General features: G+C 37.0%; 2 protein-coding genes across 2 annotated transcripts in view; both read left to right on the forward strand.

Annotated features, from left to right (window-relative positions):
- The first annotated feature begins 1,709 nt into the window (after positions 1-1,709).
- LOC101889240 (late secretory pathway protein AVL9 homolog) lies at positions 1,710-6,753 on the forward strand. Its single transcript, XM_005182781.4, has 4 exons — positions 1,710-2,066; positions 2,144-3,125; positions 5,015-5,612; positions 5,676-6,753. Exons 1-4 carry the CDS (start codon positions 1,977-1,979, stop codon positions 6,187-6,189), a joined length of 2,184 nt encoding a protein of 727 aa, XP_005182838.1. The 5' UTR covers positions 1,710-1,976; the 3' UTR covers positions 6,190-6,753.
- Positions 6,754-10,274: 3,521 nt separating this feature from the next.
- The window catches only part of LOC101889413 (solute carrier family 41 member 2), a 116,307-nt gene continuing 110,146 nt past the window's right edge, over positions 10,275-16,435 (forward strand). Inside the window, exon 1 of the mRNA XM_011293934.3 lies at positions 10,275-10,292. The gene's annotated coding sequence lies outside the window, so the exon portion shown is untranslated. The remainder of the gene's footprint in view (positions 10,293-16,435) is intronic.

A 16,435-nucleotide genomic window follows, 5' to 3' on the forward strand; every position in this document is an offset into this window, starting at 1 on the left:
TAGAAATTGATACAACTGTACAGGACAGCTTGTTCCTTTTTCCCAAAACACATCATCCATACACTCACCTACCTAGCCAGCCACACACACACACCCCACAATTACCCATTATGAAACGATAAAATCCAGTTTATATTTGTTATTCTAAAATAATTATTGTCTTTTTGCGATAAAAAAAGAAAACATTTAGTTGCTTCGCACATGTATTCTAAATTCAAAACGAAATTAGGAGTAAACGAAACAAAAAATAATAAAAACAATAATAAAAACTAAAATAATCACATTAATATATATTTTGTTTTATTTAACAAAAAGATAACAGAATTCCAAATCAGTCAAAACTTTGACCCTTTGTGGGAGAGGTACCAGAAGGAATGGTCCGATCTCTACCTTTTTTAACAGATCCTGTATTCAGCTGTGCCAATGGATATTCAAAATTTCGACCGTTTGTGGGGGAGGTACCAGAAGGAGTGGACCGATATATTCCATCTTCACACCAGTTCTTGAGTTTATAAAAATATTGGGATGTGTGGAAATTTTAAGACAATCGGATTCTTACATCACATTTTATGAGACTTATATTTATTCAAAATTTTTACACTTTGTTGGGTAGAGTGGACCACTGTGTCCATTTTCACACCTGACCTAGCACTGACGCAAATATTTCCAAGAAAAAAATAGCTTCCCGGCGTCAGAAAAATACCTACCACTGGAAACAATTTAAAAAAATTTACTAAACTAGAGTTCAGCCTAAAGATATTCTAAACTATGAAATTGTGGGCAACAGGCCGTTTTTGTTCGGAACTTGAGATCGATCCAACATTCTTTCTTACTTGTATTGTGAGTTGATATATATTTTCTAGCTCCCAACGCGTCGATTATGACATTGAAATATTGGTGAAAATTAATTAAAATTTATAAAACAAAAAATGAAAAAATTGCAAAACTCTAACCTGGTCTTTCGGCAAACTCAGGATGTTATAAATTCCCTTATTCGTATATCAAAAAAAAAAAATAACGTCCAAGTCCGTTGTTTCTTTATATTAATCTTCACGTATCTACTTACATATTACTCCCATTTTTTATTATTCAGTTTAATACGAGTTTTCCACATTTTCTCGGGATAATGTCTATAATTTCCATTTTCTTTTGAAACTTCAACTGCTTTTTATTTCTTTGTGAACGGTCTTTATAACGATTACATCTTGTTTCGTATGCCAGTTTTGGGATATCGATTAATTTTTCTGATAACATTTATCGAATGTGGGCAACCCTGCATTTGCCTGGCTGCTTATATGATAACGCATCATTTGTCAATTTAAATAAATGATGATATTCTTTCAGTCCTGACTTTAAAGACGCTTTTAAAGTATCCTTTTATATTTTTTTTAATCAAAAATATATAAAAAAAATTAAAATAATGACAGGTATGACAGGTAGTAATTTGTCAGAATGTTATAAAATGTAACATAAATGTTTTTTGTCAAATAACTTTAAAACCATCTGTTAAGAGAGATGGATGTCAAAGTTAAATACGCGAGCGTTGCCATTATTGTTATTATTATTAGGTAGGGGGCATTTGTTTTCAAAATCTGAAGATGGCTAAGTGTGTCGTTTTTGTATTTTTCCAATTAGAAAAAAATTAATTTTCCCTTGCAAAAATATTACTTTCGGGAATTTACCCATAATTTGGTAAGAAAACAAAGAACTATTGGCAACCCTGTCATTTTCTGAACAGGGAACATAGCACAACGAACGAGCTGGAGCTAAACCGATACTTTGCTTTTAAGCAAAAGAAAAATAATAATTCTTGTCAATTGCTGATAAAAAGAACGTTTCCTAAAAAACAAAGAGAAAGGTATTTCCAATTGATTAATACATACCAATTTGCCAACTACTTGGTTTGTGTGTGTGTGTAAGCTTGTTGGTTTGTTGTTTTCACTTCGGTGTTTGGCTGTCAAATCGTTTGGAGGACAATGAATGCGGTGGCGGCGGCTCAAGAAGAAACTAAACCTCCAATTCTACATATTTTGGTAGTGGGATTCCATCATAAGCTAGGATGTCAGGTTGGTGGGAATATAAGTTACATAAGCCTGTTGTTGTTGTATTTTTTTTGCTAATGCTGTCAATGTCCTTTGTGTAGGTGGAATTTTCATACCCCCCTCTGGTGGCTGGTTCGTCGGGTAAAAATGAATGTCCCAGCGGTTGGAAGTATTTGTCAACCTTGGCATTGCCGGATGGTTCACATAATTTTGTTGAAGACACGGTTTTCTTTAATCTACCCAGTCTAACCGACCCCACGGAGAGTGTTTACGGGGTGTCGTGTTATCGTCAGATACCGGTAGAGAAGCTGAAAATTCGCACGGCCGATGTAACACGTAGTACGGTGCAAAAGTCCGTCTGCTGTCTGGCACGTTTGCCTATTTATGGCTACATTGAGGTGAAGTTGTCATTGATCGCGGATGCCTTCTTTGAGGAGGGCGATTTTTCCAGCACCGATATTCTTGTCAAGGCCTATGAACAACTCAATGCATGTCTGATGGATGGTGATGAATCACGACGAGCTCTGCGTCATTTCCATGTTGGCTTATCTCTGCGTGAAATTGTTTTGAATTGGCGTCACAAGACGTTGCAACTTTTGAAGCTATTTTTGTTACAAAGAAAAGTTGTGTGCTTTGGATCTCCTGTGCGCGGTATGTGTGCCCTGATTTTGGGTATATCATCGTTGATACCACGTCTATTGGAAAAGGGTTTCCAGGAAGTGGCATGTGTAAGGACATCACGGCCATTGTCACCCATGCCGGATTATACGGATTCTCTGATAAAGCCAGAGGATTGCAACAGCAGTGGTGATGCAAAAGATGAGAATGCAACAGCAACAGGAGAGGACGATTGTTCCGATAATGCTGCTGGTTATGATGTTCAGGAAAAGTTGAGGAAATTCTCAAATGCCTCCTCGAAGAGTAGTGAAAAATCAAGCCATAAAAGTAGTTCATCGCCAACATCGGCGATTTCGGCAGGTGGTGACGCAGCAGCAGATGCATCGGAAAATCCATCCACCCAGAATGATAAGAATTTAGAGCGAAGTAGCTCATTTACCAAAGATAACAGCTTGGATGCGTCATGTAAGTATTTTTTTTTTTGCGTTTTAATGGAAGTATGTCCAGGCAAAATTTTGTGATTTTTTATTAATAGATCTGCTTGTGTTGTCAATGTAGCGATCGAAGGGAGATCAAAACGAAGAAGTTTTATTAGGCTCTCAGAAGTATAGAAATCGGCAGGGGCAATATTTCTTGTTGGCGTATGGTGGCGCTTCAATCTCCCTACTACCTTTTCAGCAAAATAGCAATCACAGGAGACATATTTTCGGGCGGAGACACCTGCTGTTCTTCCTTTTGTTGACATCCATGGTCAACTGCTAAGGTGTTGTGCCTTTAAAGCCGCAAGTCCCACAGCATTTCCAACATATTTTGGCCCTTATTGAATGCTTTAGGATTATGACTCACAGAATTCAAAGATAGTTGTTGGAACTTCCCTACTCTTGTTTTATAGTGGGCTAGGGTGCCTGGCTTTAGACTAGCACAATTTTTATCTTCCAATCCGAGGTGGGCACATCTGAAGATAGGCATAATAGTTGTTGCAACTGTCCAAATAAAACAGAATGTTCTTTGCCGAAGAAGAATGAATATCTGTGTAGAAAATTGAAAGCAGAGCGGGAATGTATTATGTTTATCTCGAAGGGGTTGTCATTCCTGCCAAATTTGGATCTGATTGTATCTATAGCCGTTTATGGCTTCTAGGACCGTCTGCTGATAACGTCCGACAACAAGATCTGGGAATGGAAAATATATTCTTGATCAGCATAAAATTCTATGTCGACATAGCGATGTCCGTCCGTCCTTCCGTCTGTGAAAATCGCTCTAGCTTCCGAACGAAATGAAGTGGGGTTGATAAATTGTTACTCAAATGTATATTATGTCTGCAGGACGTTTCGTATTGAAAATGGGCCATGTAGGACCACGTTTTGACATAGCCTCCATATAACGGCACCTCCTGATATTCGGTATTTTGATGTTTCTAGCGACATTATTCGTCGGAATTGTTTCAAATTTAATATTTGAAGTTCGTTATGGATACTACAGCCTATGACAGGAAATTGTCTGTGCAGGTCCACGTCTTCGTGTAGCCCCCATATAATAGTGCCTCCCGATATTCGGCATTTTAATGAATGTAGTGACATTTTTCACCGGAATTTTTACAAATTTGTTATTTGAAGTTCGTAATGTAACTTCAGGCTATGGTAGAAAATTGTCCGTGCAGGTCCACGTATTCGTATAGCCCCCAAGTACCGGTAACTCCCTATTTTTGGTATTTTGATGATTTTAGCGACATTTTTTACCGGAAATGTTTCAAATTTGGTATTTGAAAATCGTAATGGAACTACAGCCTATGACAGAAAATTGTCTGTTCAGGTCCACGTCTTCGTATAGCCCCCATATAATGGTACCTCCCTTTATTCGATACTTTGGTGATTTAAGCGACATTATTCACTGGAAATGTTTCAAATTTAGTATTTGAAGTTCGTAATAGATACTACAGCCTAAGACAGAAAATTGTCTGTGCAGGTCCACGTCTTCGTATAGCCTCTATATAACGCTACCTCCCGATATCCGATATTTTGGTGATTTTAACGACATTATTACCGGAATTGTTTCAAATTTCGTAGTTGAAGTTCGTAATGGATACTACAGCCAAAAACAGAAAATTGTCTGTGCAGGTCCACGTCTTTCTAAAGCCCCCTTTCTAAAGTTTGGAGTCGTTACTACAGCCTATGACAAAAAATTACTTATGCAGCACCCCGTCTTTATATAGCTTCCATATTAAGGTTCTTTTGTGCGGTATTTTTCGGCGGATTTTTTTATTTTTTGGAAATTTTCAAGTTCCTTCCAAAAAAGGTGTAGGGTATAAAAAACCGCTTTTTTCATTGTTTAAAAATAATCTCATCTTTCCACAGCCACTTTGTCCTTTCTCACCACCATTAATCCCGACGAATATCGTGCCCCCATTTCAATATTTGCCAGCGGTAATCTTTGTTTGCCTTATCTATCCTTGCCATACATGGACTTGCTAACCGATCCATCGGTGTTGAGTTATGTCATCGGAACCTCAAATGTGCTGTTCCAGCAAAGGCAACACTTGGCGGATATATTGATTGATATTGAAAATGGCAATTTGGAGGCGCGTGACCCGGAGTTGAGAAAACAGCTGGTCTTGAGTACAGAAGATTTACGTTTTATGGATTATATACTGCGTCATGTCCAAGTGCCTAAAGAAGATGCCGAGGGTGGTAGTGATCAGTGGATACGACAACAATTCCAGGGTTATCTGTTGGCCTTGCTGCGTACCTCGGTTGCGGCCACAACCTCGGAAACAGCCGTGAAAGATGTTGATCATTTTAATGCGAATTTTATGAGTGCATTTCAAAAGACCCAATGCTATCAGGAATGGTTTGATGTAAGGCCGGATAATGGGTTCTTTGATCCTCTGCCCATGGGGCATCCATTTTCGGGGGCGACACTCTCGGTTACGGATGTAAAACTGAAATTGGCCCAGTAAGTCTAGAAATTGTGGTAACTTTGTTCAAAACTAATGCTTGTTTCCGTTTTTTTTTTCAGAACCATGCAGAGCACAGAAAGCGGCCGCAAGATAAACCAAGCCGTCAACAATACCAGTCGAGCAGTGGGTGGAGCCTTATCCCAGGCAAAGGGAGCAATTTCTGTTTGGTGGTCATCAATGACCACAACAGCTGCCACAACAGGTGCCAGCAGTGCTGAGGTGCGTTTATCCACTTCAGATCAGCAAAAACAAGATATCTCAGTGACATTCCAAAATAGCGGTGAATCAATTGAGGAGGGTATCAGTGTGCACACCGAAGAGAAAATAATCTTTTCCACTAAAAATGGCGAGGAAACCAGCGACACCAAGGAGACAGAGGGCGGAGAAAATGTTGAAAAAATTGTCGAAAAGGCTGAAGAACTACGGGAGGGCAATCAAATCGAACCAAACAAAGTAATGCAAAGTAGTGGCATTGTTGAAATTGGCAAAGAAGCTGAAGTGCTCAACAGGGATGAGCAGCAGATAGCGGTTGGTGATCGAAATAGCAACGGCAACAGTGTATTTATAGTTTAAGTGACACCTACCAAAACCGAAGTTCAATTCTCATAAAACACCACACACATAAATATGTTAAGATACATTTTTTCTTTCATGAAAATCTGCCGAAAAAAATATGTTGCCAACATTGTATTGTGAAAGTTGTCTATTGTCCAGATTTTATCTTGTGTTATTTATATTGGCAGATATATACATATTATATTGTCTAAGTTAGCTTTATATATATCCTATAACGTATGTGTATAAGCGGTTTCTCATTAATTTCCCATTAAAGATGCATTTGAATACCGCAGTAAATTCCTAGTGATCAGAAAGTCATTCTCAATATTGTGAGTGTGGGTCCTTCTATCCTTTTGTAATTAATTGGCAATGTGTTCTCTTTTTTTTGTAATTTATTGTGTCCTTTAATCATGTAACTTACACGTACACACACACACATACATTCACTCTATTATATAACATATTTTGTAATATTTATTTATTATTGTTTATTATTTAAAAAATATTAATGTTTCGAATAAATATGTATTTATTATTAATAAAGGTGTAACACATGCATACATCATTCCTTATATAAAATCGTCAATTGTTTTCATTCAGTTTTCATGCTTTAGAAGCTTTAATCCTATTAACTAGTAGAAAGGAATTTTGCTTATGGGTCTCATGTCCAACTCAAGGAAACAACAAGAAAACTCTTCTTTACTTCTTTGTACATTTCTCGAACATTTCTTCGAGTCTACCGCACATACGACGTTGAACAGGCGAACTTATTCGTTGACAACAAATTCTTCGATCTGGCTTGCGATTGTGCCATGAAATTAATGGTCAGTTGTGCGATTTTATGAGCATAAGGGTTTTGTACGCCGAATCTATTCGAGCATATTTTTGAAACCGTTGCTTAAGTACTTGAACACCATCGCTGCTAGAGCAGCCACATTAGTGATTACATCCAGGAAGTTCTTATTTGCTACATAAACACCAGTACAATGGGGAAAACGGCGAATGGTATATTCTCGATATTCTTGGTTTTTGGCTTTCCAACGGTTACAAAAAGTTCGACGTTTAGAGCTTATGCTGTCCGATGTAATGTTGTTGGAATATGACCATGGGGTAGGTAATCTTAAGCTGATGGTCCGACATGGTAGGCATGTATGCAAGGTCAGGTGCGAAAATTGACAATATCGATCCACTCTGTGGGGGAGGTACCACCACCTCAACATTGTGAATAATTAAAACTCTTTTAAAACATATTTTATAAAATAATATATTTTACTAATCCAAGGTCTGTTGGGATATATCGGTCCACTCCTTCTGGTACCTCCCCCACAAATGGTCAAAATTTTGAATATCCATTAGGCTCATAAAACACTCATTCAGACATGGCACATCACAATATTTTTTATAAAGATTGTACAGATCGGACCATGTCTTCAGGTGCGGAAATGGAATATATCGGCCTACTCTTTCTGGTAACTCTTATAAAATGCAATGTAAGAGTTCAATTGTCTTCAAATTTCACACGTCCTAATATTTTTATTAAACCAAGGTTTTTTGTAAAGATGGAATATATCGGTCTACACCTTCTGGTACCTCGCCCACAAAAGTTTTAAGATTTTCCAAATTCATGAAGCTCATAAAACGCGAAATTAACATCCGATCCATCCAGACTTGACACATCTCAATATTTCTATTAACACAATATCAGTTTTAAAGATGCTTAAGATCGGACCATTCCTTCTGGTACCTCCCCCACGCAGGGTTTTTTTAAAAAACGAAACGTTCAAAGAAGGCCAAATAAGCATCCTACTCTCTTCAAATTTCACACATCCACATATTTTTGCTAACGCAGGATCTGTTTTGAAGATGATATACAGGGTGAGATAAAAAACTGCAACAAAGTCAAAAGCCAACATTTTTACATTTTTTTTTCTAACTTTTATTGAATGAAAGCAAAAAATGTCGGAAATAACATCAAATTTCAGAATAATTTTAGATTTGTTTGAATTGGTCACCTTTGGCACGAATTATGGCCTTCAAATGGCCAATGAAACCCTCATACGCTGCCCATTGGCCCATTCCCGACGAATAGCTTGTTTGAGGTGATCGACACTTTGGTATTTTTTAGTGCCAACCTTGCTTTCCAAAATACTCCAGACACAATAGTCCAACGGATTGGTATCCGGAGATTTTGGTGGCCATCGTGCGTTGGAAATTAAGCGAGAAACCTCATTTTGTCACCATTCTTGTGTAGCGCGTGCTGAGTGCGATGGAGCTGAGTCCTGTTGGAATCTCCAAGATTTGTGGCAAAAATGTTTGCGTGGCCAAGGCTTTAATATAACCTCCAGCATATTTTCGTGATAATATTCGGCATTTATTCTGATGCAACGGTCGATCGGCTGTAATGGCGGCCCAAAGCTTTACCATGGCCGTCGCTTGAGTTCTGGTGGCCAACCGAAGGTGCATATTTTCAGCTGACCTCATTGGCAAGTAACGACGATCATTTTGTTTGTTTACAGACTGCTGGTTAACGAATGTTTTCTCATCGGGGAAAACCAAATTCGGCAGTTCACCATTTTCGACCAAGCGAAGCAACTCTTTAGCTCTTTTGAGTTTATTTTCTTTTTGTTGCGGTGTATGTTCTTGCACTTTTTTGAATTTTAATAGCTTTACCCCAAGCCCATTTTTCAAAATTTGCCGAATTGAATATTGCGATATGTTCAGCTCACGAGCCATTTTTCGGCGACTGCGACGCCCTCTTTTATTTTTCGAACTATTTCTTCTCATGATGCTGTTTTCTTCCATCCACTTCCTTGACGTGGGGCTACGCTACCATTATCACGGTAACGGGCGATGGTGGGAGACACAAAAGATTTATTCACATTTAAATGCTGCTAGAGGGCTCTAACGATAGCCACTTGTGTTTTTCCAGCCAAATATAAAGAAATGACACTATCACGCTTGAATTCCTTCACGAATTCCTTTAACAGTTGTCGGACGAGTGGCTTAGAAATGACAGCAGTCTGAAGTTGGTTGCAGTCTTTTCATCCTACCCTGTAAATGTTCGATTTCCTTTCAATTTTGCACAGACTAATATTTTTTTCTGTATTAGATTTAGTATGAAAATGGAATGCTTCGGTCCGCGTTATCTGCCAACTCCTGCATATTTCCATATCTTCCAAAAATTTTCACATTTCCCATATAAAGTATAGAAAGTAGTCGATATAGTCCATATTTGACACGTTGTAATATTTTTATCAGTCTTAGGTCAGATACCGATTGGTCTATATTGGCCAACCGCTTCGGAACCTCCCCCATAAAGGGTCAAGAGTTTAACAAATCATAACTCATGGCTGGGGGTATAAATCTGTCGGCAAAACCGACTGATACTTGTTTTTATTTTTTGTTTTAGTGGAGAATCTCGTATTCGTTTCGTCCCCACTGTGTAATGAGTGCTGAAATAATTCTTTACAGTGCTGGCACAAACATTTTTGGTACGAAATTAATTTCGCACTATCTTTATCCCCCACATAAAAAGCTCTCAAAGCATGTCAAACCTCACGAAAAGAGAACAAATCCAAAACACATTTCCTTTTGTCAATGCCAAACAGGGGTGCTCAAAACCGTGTTCTAGAACATGAAGAGAAAAAAGAGATAATTTAAGAGAAAATTAAAATTCTGTTTTTCTTTATATTTTACTGTTCTATTTAATTATTTTTAAACACGAATGTTTGCCAAAATAGTTTATAAAGCAAATGGATAAAAATATTTGTATAAATAATGACTTAACACTGTTTTGTTCTTGATTTAAATAAGCAAAGAGAAATTTGACTGAAAACAGATATTTCTTCTTGAGCACCCCTGATGCCAAACAACCCCCAAACAAGAAGGCCACTCTCTCTCTCTCTCTCTGCCTTTGAGAGAAGGATGGAGTGCGAGAGCAAACATAATTAGCTGTGTGCGTGCCATGGGGAGAGCATTCGATGGGATATGAAGAAAACTTAACGTGGAACAGCCTGTTTGCAGGCTCCCCGAGTTCAGTTTGAAATTTGTCAATGAAGTCTGTGGTAAGCTTCAAGTTATTCGCGCTGTTACCGCGACTAAAGTTGTCTGGAAAAGATGTAAGTTTGATGGTGAAATTTGTTTGCACAACTAAAAAAAATGGGGAAAAAAAGTATTAACTTCTTTGATTTGTTGTTGTGCGTTTTTTTTTTTTGTTTCGTTGTGTCAAAGTTAAAATAGAATCAGCCAGAAAATTTGAAGCTTAGAGCTGAATTTGAGCTTGCTTTTGTTAAGTGCCATGCAAAATGTTAAAGTGGAAACAAAAAATAGCCAGCTACCTACCTCCACATCAAATAAATGATAGCAAACAAATGAAATGAAAAAAAAAAGAATTACACAAGTGCTTTATACTATGTAGTGTCGATGTATGTGAGTGTCTGTGTCTCTCTCTGTCTGTGTGTGTGTGTGGTTTTGTTCATTTGCATACAAACGCACAGGAAAAAAAGTTTCTATATCTGTGAATTGAAAGATAACAACAAGGAATGGAAAAATGAAGAATAAAATATCAACAACAACTATAACAACAATGTGAACAAAATTCGAGAAAAAACCATGGACAGACATCGCCGCCAGACGCACAATGTTGCGCTGGACAACCACCAACCTGGTTAGCTGTCTTGGCTGGCTTTTTGTTGCATAATTTCTAGTCATTTGTGGCAAAGTAAATTCTGAAATCATAATTTTATTGTGGCAGACGTAACCACGATCTGTATGTATTTTATTTCATAATTCGCAAGTAAGTTTTAACAATTTTTTGGTTAATAAAAAAATTATTGAATTAGTGCTGAAATTGTAGAAAACATGTCCAGACATGCAGACAAATTGTTTTCATACATAATGCATAAAGGGCGTTGTGTTTTACAAAGGACATCATAAATGGAACTCATCCTCCGGATTAGTTGCAAAAGCATAGACAGGAGGCACCACTCAAATCATACGCACCAAATGTGCTTAGTCGTCCCTGTGTATGTTTGTGCGTGTTCGTGCCTAAGAATCCCATGTTTGCAACGTTTATCGTCATCATCATCATCATCACGACCACCACCGGAGCATTCCTTTGTCAGTGGTGTTGAGTTGCCTTCGCTTTTGGGGTAAAATCAATAATAAAAAGTTTCAAAATAGGTACTTTGTACTTTTTCCTAGCAACAATTTTTCTTAAGCTCATTGAAAATTGTCATTTGTTCAGAGAGGGAGAGAGACAGAGAGAAGGAAAAGAGTTTTAACGAAGCAAAGAGAAAACGAGAGTGAAATAAAGAGAGTTCACATAAATAAATGAAAAAAATATTACTGGGTTACAAGCACAGGCATGGAAATTCAATATTTCTAAAAGTGGTAAATATTAATAAATTTAATTGTAGCAATATATATAAATAAATAAAATTAAAAAATTATTTCTAGTTGGGGAAGATCTCCTGAAAGTAGTCCACAGTAAAATACCATTTTATTAAAAAACATGTAAATAAAATGTAAGTTCCGCCGGGCCGAACTTTGAATACCCTTCTCCATTTTGAACGAAATTGGGTATTTTCAAAAAAAAAAATTCTGTTAAAATCTTATAAATACCGAATGTAGCCGTTATATTAGGGTCTTCACGACAACGTGGACCTGCACAGACAACTTTTGTCATAAGCCATAACAATATTCAAATGCGAAACTTGAAAACAAAATTCGGCGAATAATGTAGCTAAAATCATCAATATAGTGAGGTACTATTATATGGGAGCTATACGAAAACATACAATTTTCTGTCATAGGCTGTAGTATCACTTACGAACTTCAAATACCAAATTTTAAAAACATGTCCGGTGAAAAATGTCGCTAAAATCATCGAAATACCGAATATGGGGAGATACCGTTATATGGGGGCTATACGAAGTCGTGAACCGGCACAGACAATTTTCTGTCATAGGCTGTAGTATCCATTAAGAACTTCAAATACCAAATTTGAAACAATTCCGGTGAATAACGTCGCTAAAGTCATCTAAATAAGGAATATCGAGAGGTAACATTGTATGGGGGCTATACGAAGACATGGACCTGTACAGACAATTTTCTGTCATAAGCTGTAGTATCCATTACGAACTTCAAATACCAAATTTAAAACAATTCCGGAGAATAATGTCGATAAAATCATCAAATACCGAATTTCGGGAGGTAACGTTATATGGAGGCTATACGAAGACGTGGACCTGCACGGGCAATTTTCTATCGTAGTCTGTAGTATCCATTAAGAAATGCCAAAATTTGAAACAATTCCGGTGAATAATGTCGATAAAATCATCAAAATACCGAATATCGGGAGGTACCATTATATAAGGCAATACCAAAACGTGGACCTACATGACCCATTTTCAATACCAAAAGTCCTGCAGACATAATATACATTTGAGTAAACTTTTTTCAACCTACTTCATTTCGTTCGGAAGCTAGATAGATTTCCACGAACGGACTGTCACAAACAGAATGACAAACTTAATATACCCTCCCATACTATGGTGGTGGGCATAAAAACCCCCACAGAACATATTTTAATTAAGATTTTTAACAACTCTAACATAGAGGGAATCCACATAAATAAATGATAAAAAAATTTGCTGCGTTACAAGGACAGGGATGGGAATTAAATGTTTGTAATTAAACAAAATTCAAACAATTCTTTCTACTTAGGGGAGGTACCTGAAGGAGTGGACCGATATATCATATCTTCACACCACACCTTGGGTTAATAAAAATATTGTGATGTGTGTAATTTGAAGACAATCGGACGCTTCCTTCACGTTTTATAAAAGTTATAATTATTCAAAATGTTGACCCTTTGTCGGGGAGGTACTTGACTTGGTCTAGCACTGATGCAAATATTAGGATTTGCAAAGTTGTTGCAAAATCGGATTATCCTTTCTCTTTTGGTGTCCATCTCCGAGCTTGATCTAAATTTGATAATAATATCACGACGTACCAAGTTTTGACCAAAGCGGATATTCCCTTCGGGGGTTATCGTGAGCACCAACCAACCAGCCAGACAGGCGGACGAACGTACGGAGGGACATCGCTAGATCCAAATGTCCTGAAACGGATTTGGTCCAAATTTGGCCTATCAAATGATATATACCTTTTCTAGTCATGTGTCAGAGGGTCTAAAAAGTGTTCTAGGCACCAAATAAACCAACCAATTTCCAGGATATTTTCTCAATTATTGAAAAAAATTACAAGCAAAACACAAAACGAGCGAGCCTTTTAAGCCAGTGTTGCTCAGACTTGTCCCTGTTTTCAAATCTAAGCTAATGCATGTCTAAAGTCCATACCTCTCTATGGGAGTGAAATCTGGTTCTTTTCCAATTCCACAACACATAGACTGCAAGTGTTCCCTTTAACTTCAAAAGAAATATGCCACATTGTTTCCCAGACATGATTGAAAAAATACCTTGTGATTAAAAAAACTAAGTTCTCCTTCTCTTCATGTTGGAGCAAAACAATAAATGAGCGTAATTTATAAGAGAAGTATTGCGTCGAGAGCATGAGCATAGAGAATGAGAAAGCTTCTCTTTTTCGATTGAATGTTTTCGTTAAGTTTCGTTGGCATGTGACGTATGAATTTTCAATATACGTCATACGCACACATCCTACCATGTGTTTCTCTCGTGAGTGTGTGTGTGTGTGTTTGGCATTAAGGAATTTCCAATCAGCAATCAGCTGTTTGCAATAGCTAGACATGACCATGTGTGGATGTGGGGAGCGTATATGTGTGTGAATGTTGCAATATAACTGAAATAATTTAAATATTTATTATCTATAATTATAATAATTTAAATCAAAAGCAAAATCATAAAGAGAACGTTTAAAAGAACATTAAAATTGCATTTTTCATTGTATTTTATAAAAATATTTTTTTTGAAAAAGGAATGTTGTCGAAAATTGTTTGTGAAACTTATTTTTTAAGGACTTAAATTAATAATACATAGACATTGATTTGTTGGTTGTTTAACAAAAATTAAGAGAAAGTTCTAAAACACTTTCTTGCTTTGCGATGATCGAAAAGAATTGTCTGGTTAGTCTTCCTGCAAGAATAGTGTAAAATAATTTACATAGAGTAAGGTACATTTGTCCTCTCTTGCAAGAAAAAAGAAAACTCTGCAAGTAATCAACTGATTTGTCAAAACAAAACAATCAGCACAGTTATGAACATCCGCGCGACATTCTATTATCCTAGAGAGCATTTTTCCCGAGAAATAATTTCACAAATCACGAATTATTGAAAAGAAATAATTGTTACGAAAAGGAGTAGACCGATAAATTTCATATTCACAAAAGATCTCTGGTTGAGAGAAAAATTTAGCTATACCAAGAATCGCAAGTTATAAGAGATCTAAGTATTGAAAATTGTAAACCTTTCTGGGTGAGTTACCAGAAGTGGTGGATCGATATCTGTCATGTTCACAGCAGATCTTGTGTTTGAATAAATATTGGGAGGTGTCAAATTTGGAAAGAATCCGATGCTTATTTCACATTTCATGAGTTTTGTTATTAAAAAATTGATCCCATTGTGGGAGAGCTACCAGAAGGAGTGAACCGATACATCCCACTTTTACACCAGATTTTGTGTTAATAAAAAATATTGGGATGTGTTAAATCTGAAGAGATTCGGGTGCTTATTTCGCGTTTTATGAGACATAACTATTCAAAATCTTGACTCGTTATGGGGGAAGTACCAGAATGAGTGATCCGATCTATTCCACCTTCTTTCCAGACTTAGATATGTGAAATGTCAAGACAATTTGATTTTTATTTCATATATTATAAGCGTTGAGATTATTCAAAATGTTGACCCTTTTAGAGGGAGGTACTAGAAGTAGTGGGTCTATATTGTCCATTTTCGAACCTGACTTAGCACAATTACAAATATTAGGATTTGCAAAGTATAAACAAAATCTTATGATCCTTTCCGGTTCCATAAGGTAATTTGTTTACTGTGAAAATTTTAATATTTTGTGGGGGAGGTACCAGAAGGAGTTATCCGACATCTACCTTCTATACATCAGATCTTGTGTTAGTAGAAATATTGGGATATGTGAATTTTGAGGATAATCGGATGCTTATTTGCAATCTATGAGAGTTGTAATTGTTCCAAATTTTGACCCCTTTGAGGGGGAGGTAGCAGAAGGAGTGGTCCGATATCTACCATCTTCACACCACATCTAGTGTTATTAGAAATATTGAGATATATGAAATTTGAAGAAGAGGCGGATTCTTATTTCGGATTTTATGATCATTTTGGTTATTCAGAATGTTGACCCCTTTGTGGGAGTGGTACCACAAGGAGTGAACCGATACATTCCATCTTCGCATTAAATCTTGTGTTGATAGAAATATTGGGATGCACCGAGTTTGAAAATAATCGGATGTTCGTTTCGCGTTATATGAGCTTCATGGTTATTGAAATTTTTGACCCCTTTGTGGGGGCTGTACCAGAAGGAGTGGATGGGTATGTACCATCTTCATACCAGTTCTTATGTCAATGGAAATAATGGGATGTGTGAAAAATGAAGAGAATCGGAAGCTTATTTCGGATTTTATAATCGTTTTTGTTATTCAAAATGTTGACCCTTTGTGGGGGAGGTATCAGAAGAAGTGGTCCGATATCTACCTTCTTTATAATAGTTCTTGTGTTGCTTGAAATATTACGTTGTGGCAAATCTGGATGGAATCGGATGTTAATTTCGCGTTTTATGAGCTTCATGGATATCCAAAATTTTGATCCCTTTGTGGGGGAGGTACCAGAAGAAGTGGGCCGATACATTCCACCTTTACACCAGACCAAGAGTTATTAAAAGTATTGTAATGTGTGTAATTTGAAGGCAATAGAACTCTTACATCACATTTTATAAGGGATATAATTATTTAATATTCTGACCCTTTGTTGGAGAGGTACCAGAAGGAGTGAACCGATATTGTCCATTTTCGCACCTCATCTAGCACGGAAGCAAATATTAGGATTTGCAAAGTTGAAGGAAAATCGGGCTATCATTTCTCTTTCTGTGCAGTAAATTATTTTCTTTGAAAATATTGACATTTTGTGTGGGAGGTGCCAGAAGGAGTGGGCCGAAATTGCCCATCTCCGAACTCGATCTAAGTTTAACAATAATATCACGAAGTACCAAGTTTGGATCAAATCGGATACTCCCTTTGAGAGTTACCGGACGGACGG

Source organism: Musca domestica, unplaced genomic scaffold, assembly GCF_030504385.1.
Source record: "Musca domestica strain aabys unplaced genomic scaffold, Musca_domestica.polishedcontigs.V.1.1 2, whole genome shotgun sequence".
In the NCBI taxonomy this organism is placed as follows: domain Eukaryota; kingdom Metazoa; phylum Arthropoda; class Insecta; order Diptera; family Muscidae; genus Musca; species Musca domestica.

Bases quoted from the DNA above. Each gene is read 5' to 3' on its own strand.
- LOC101889240 (XM_005182781.4), top strand. From the start codon at position 1,977: ATGAATGCGGTGGCGGCGGCTCAAGAAGAAACTAAACCTCCAATTCTA. The intron at 2,067-2,143 runs GTTGGTGGGAAT...TCCTTTGTGTAG, and splicing joins ATCATAAGCTAGGATGTCAG to GTGGAATTTTCATACCCCCC. The intron at 5,613-5,675 runs GTAAGTCTAGAA...TTTTTTTTTCAG, and splicing joins GTAAAACTGAAATTGGCCCA to AACCATGCAGAGCACAGAAA.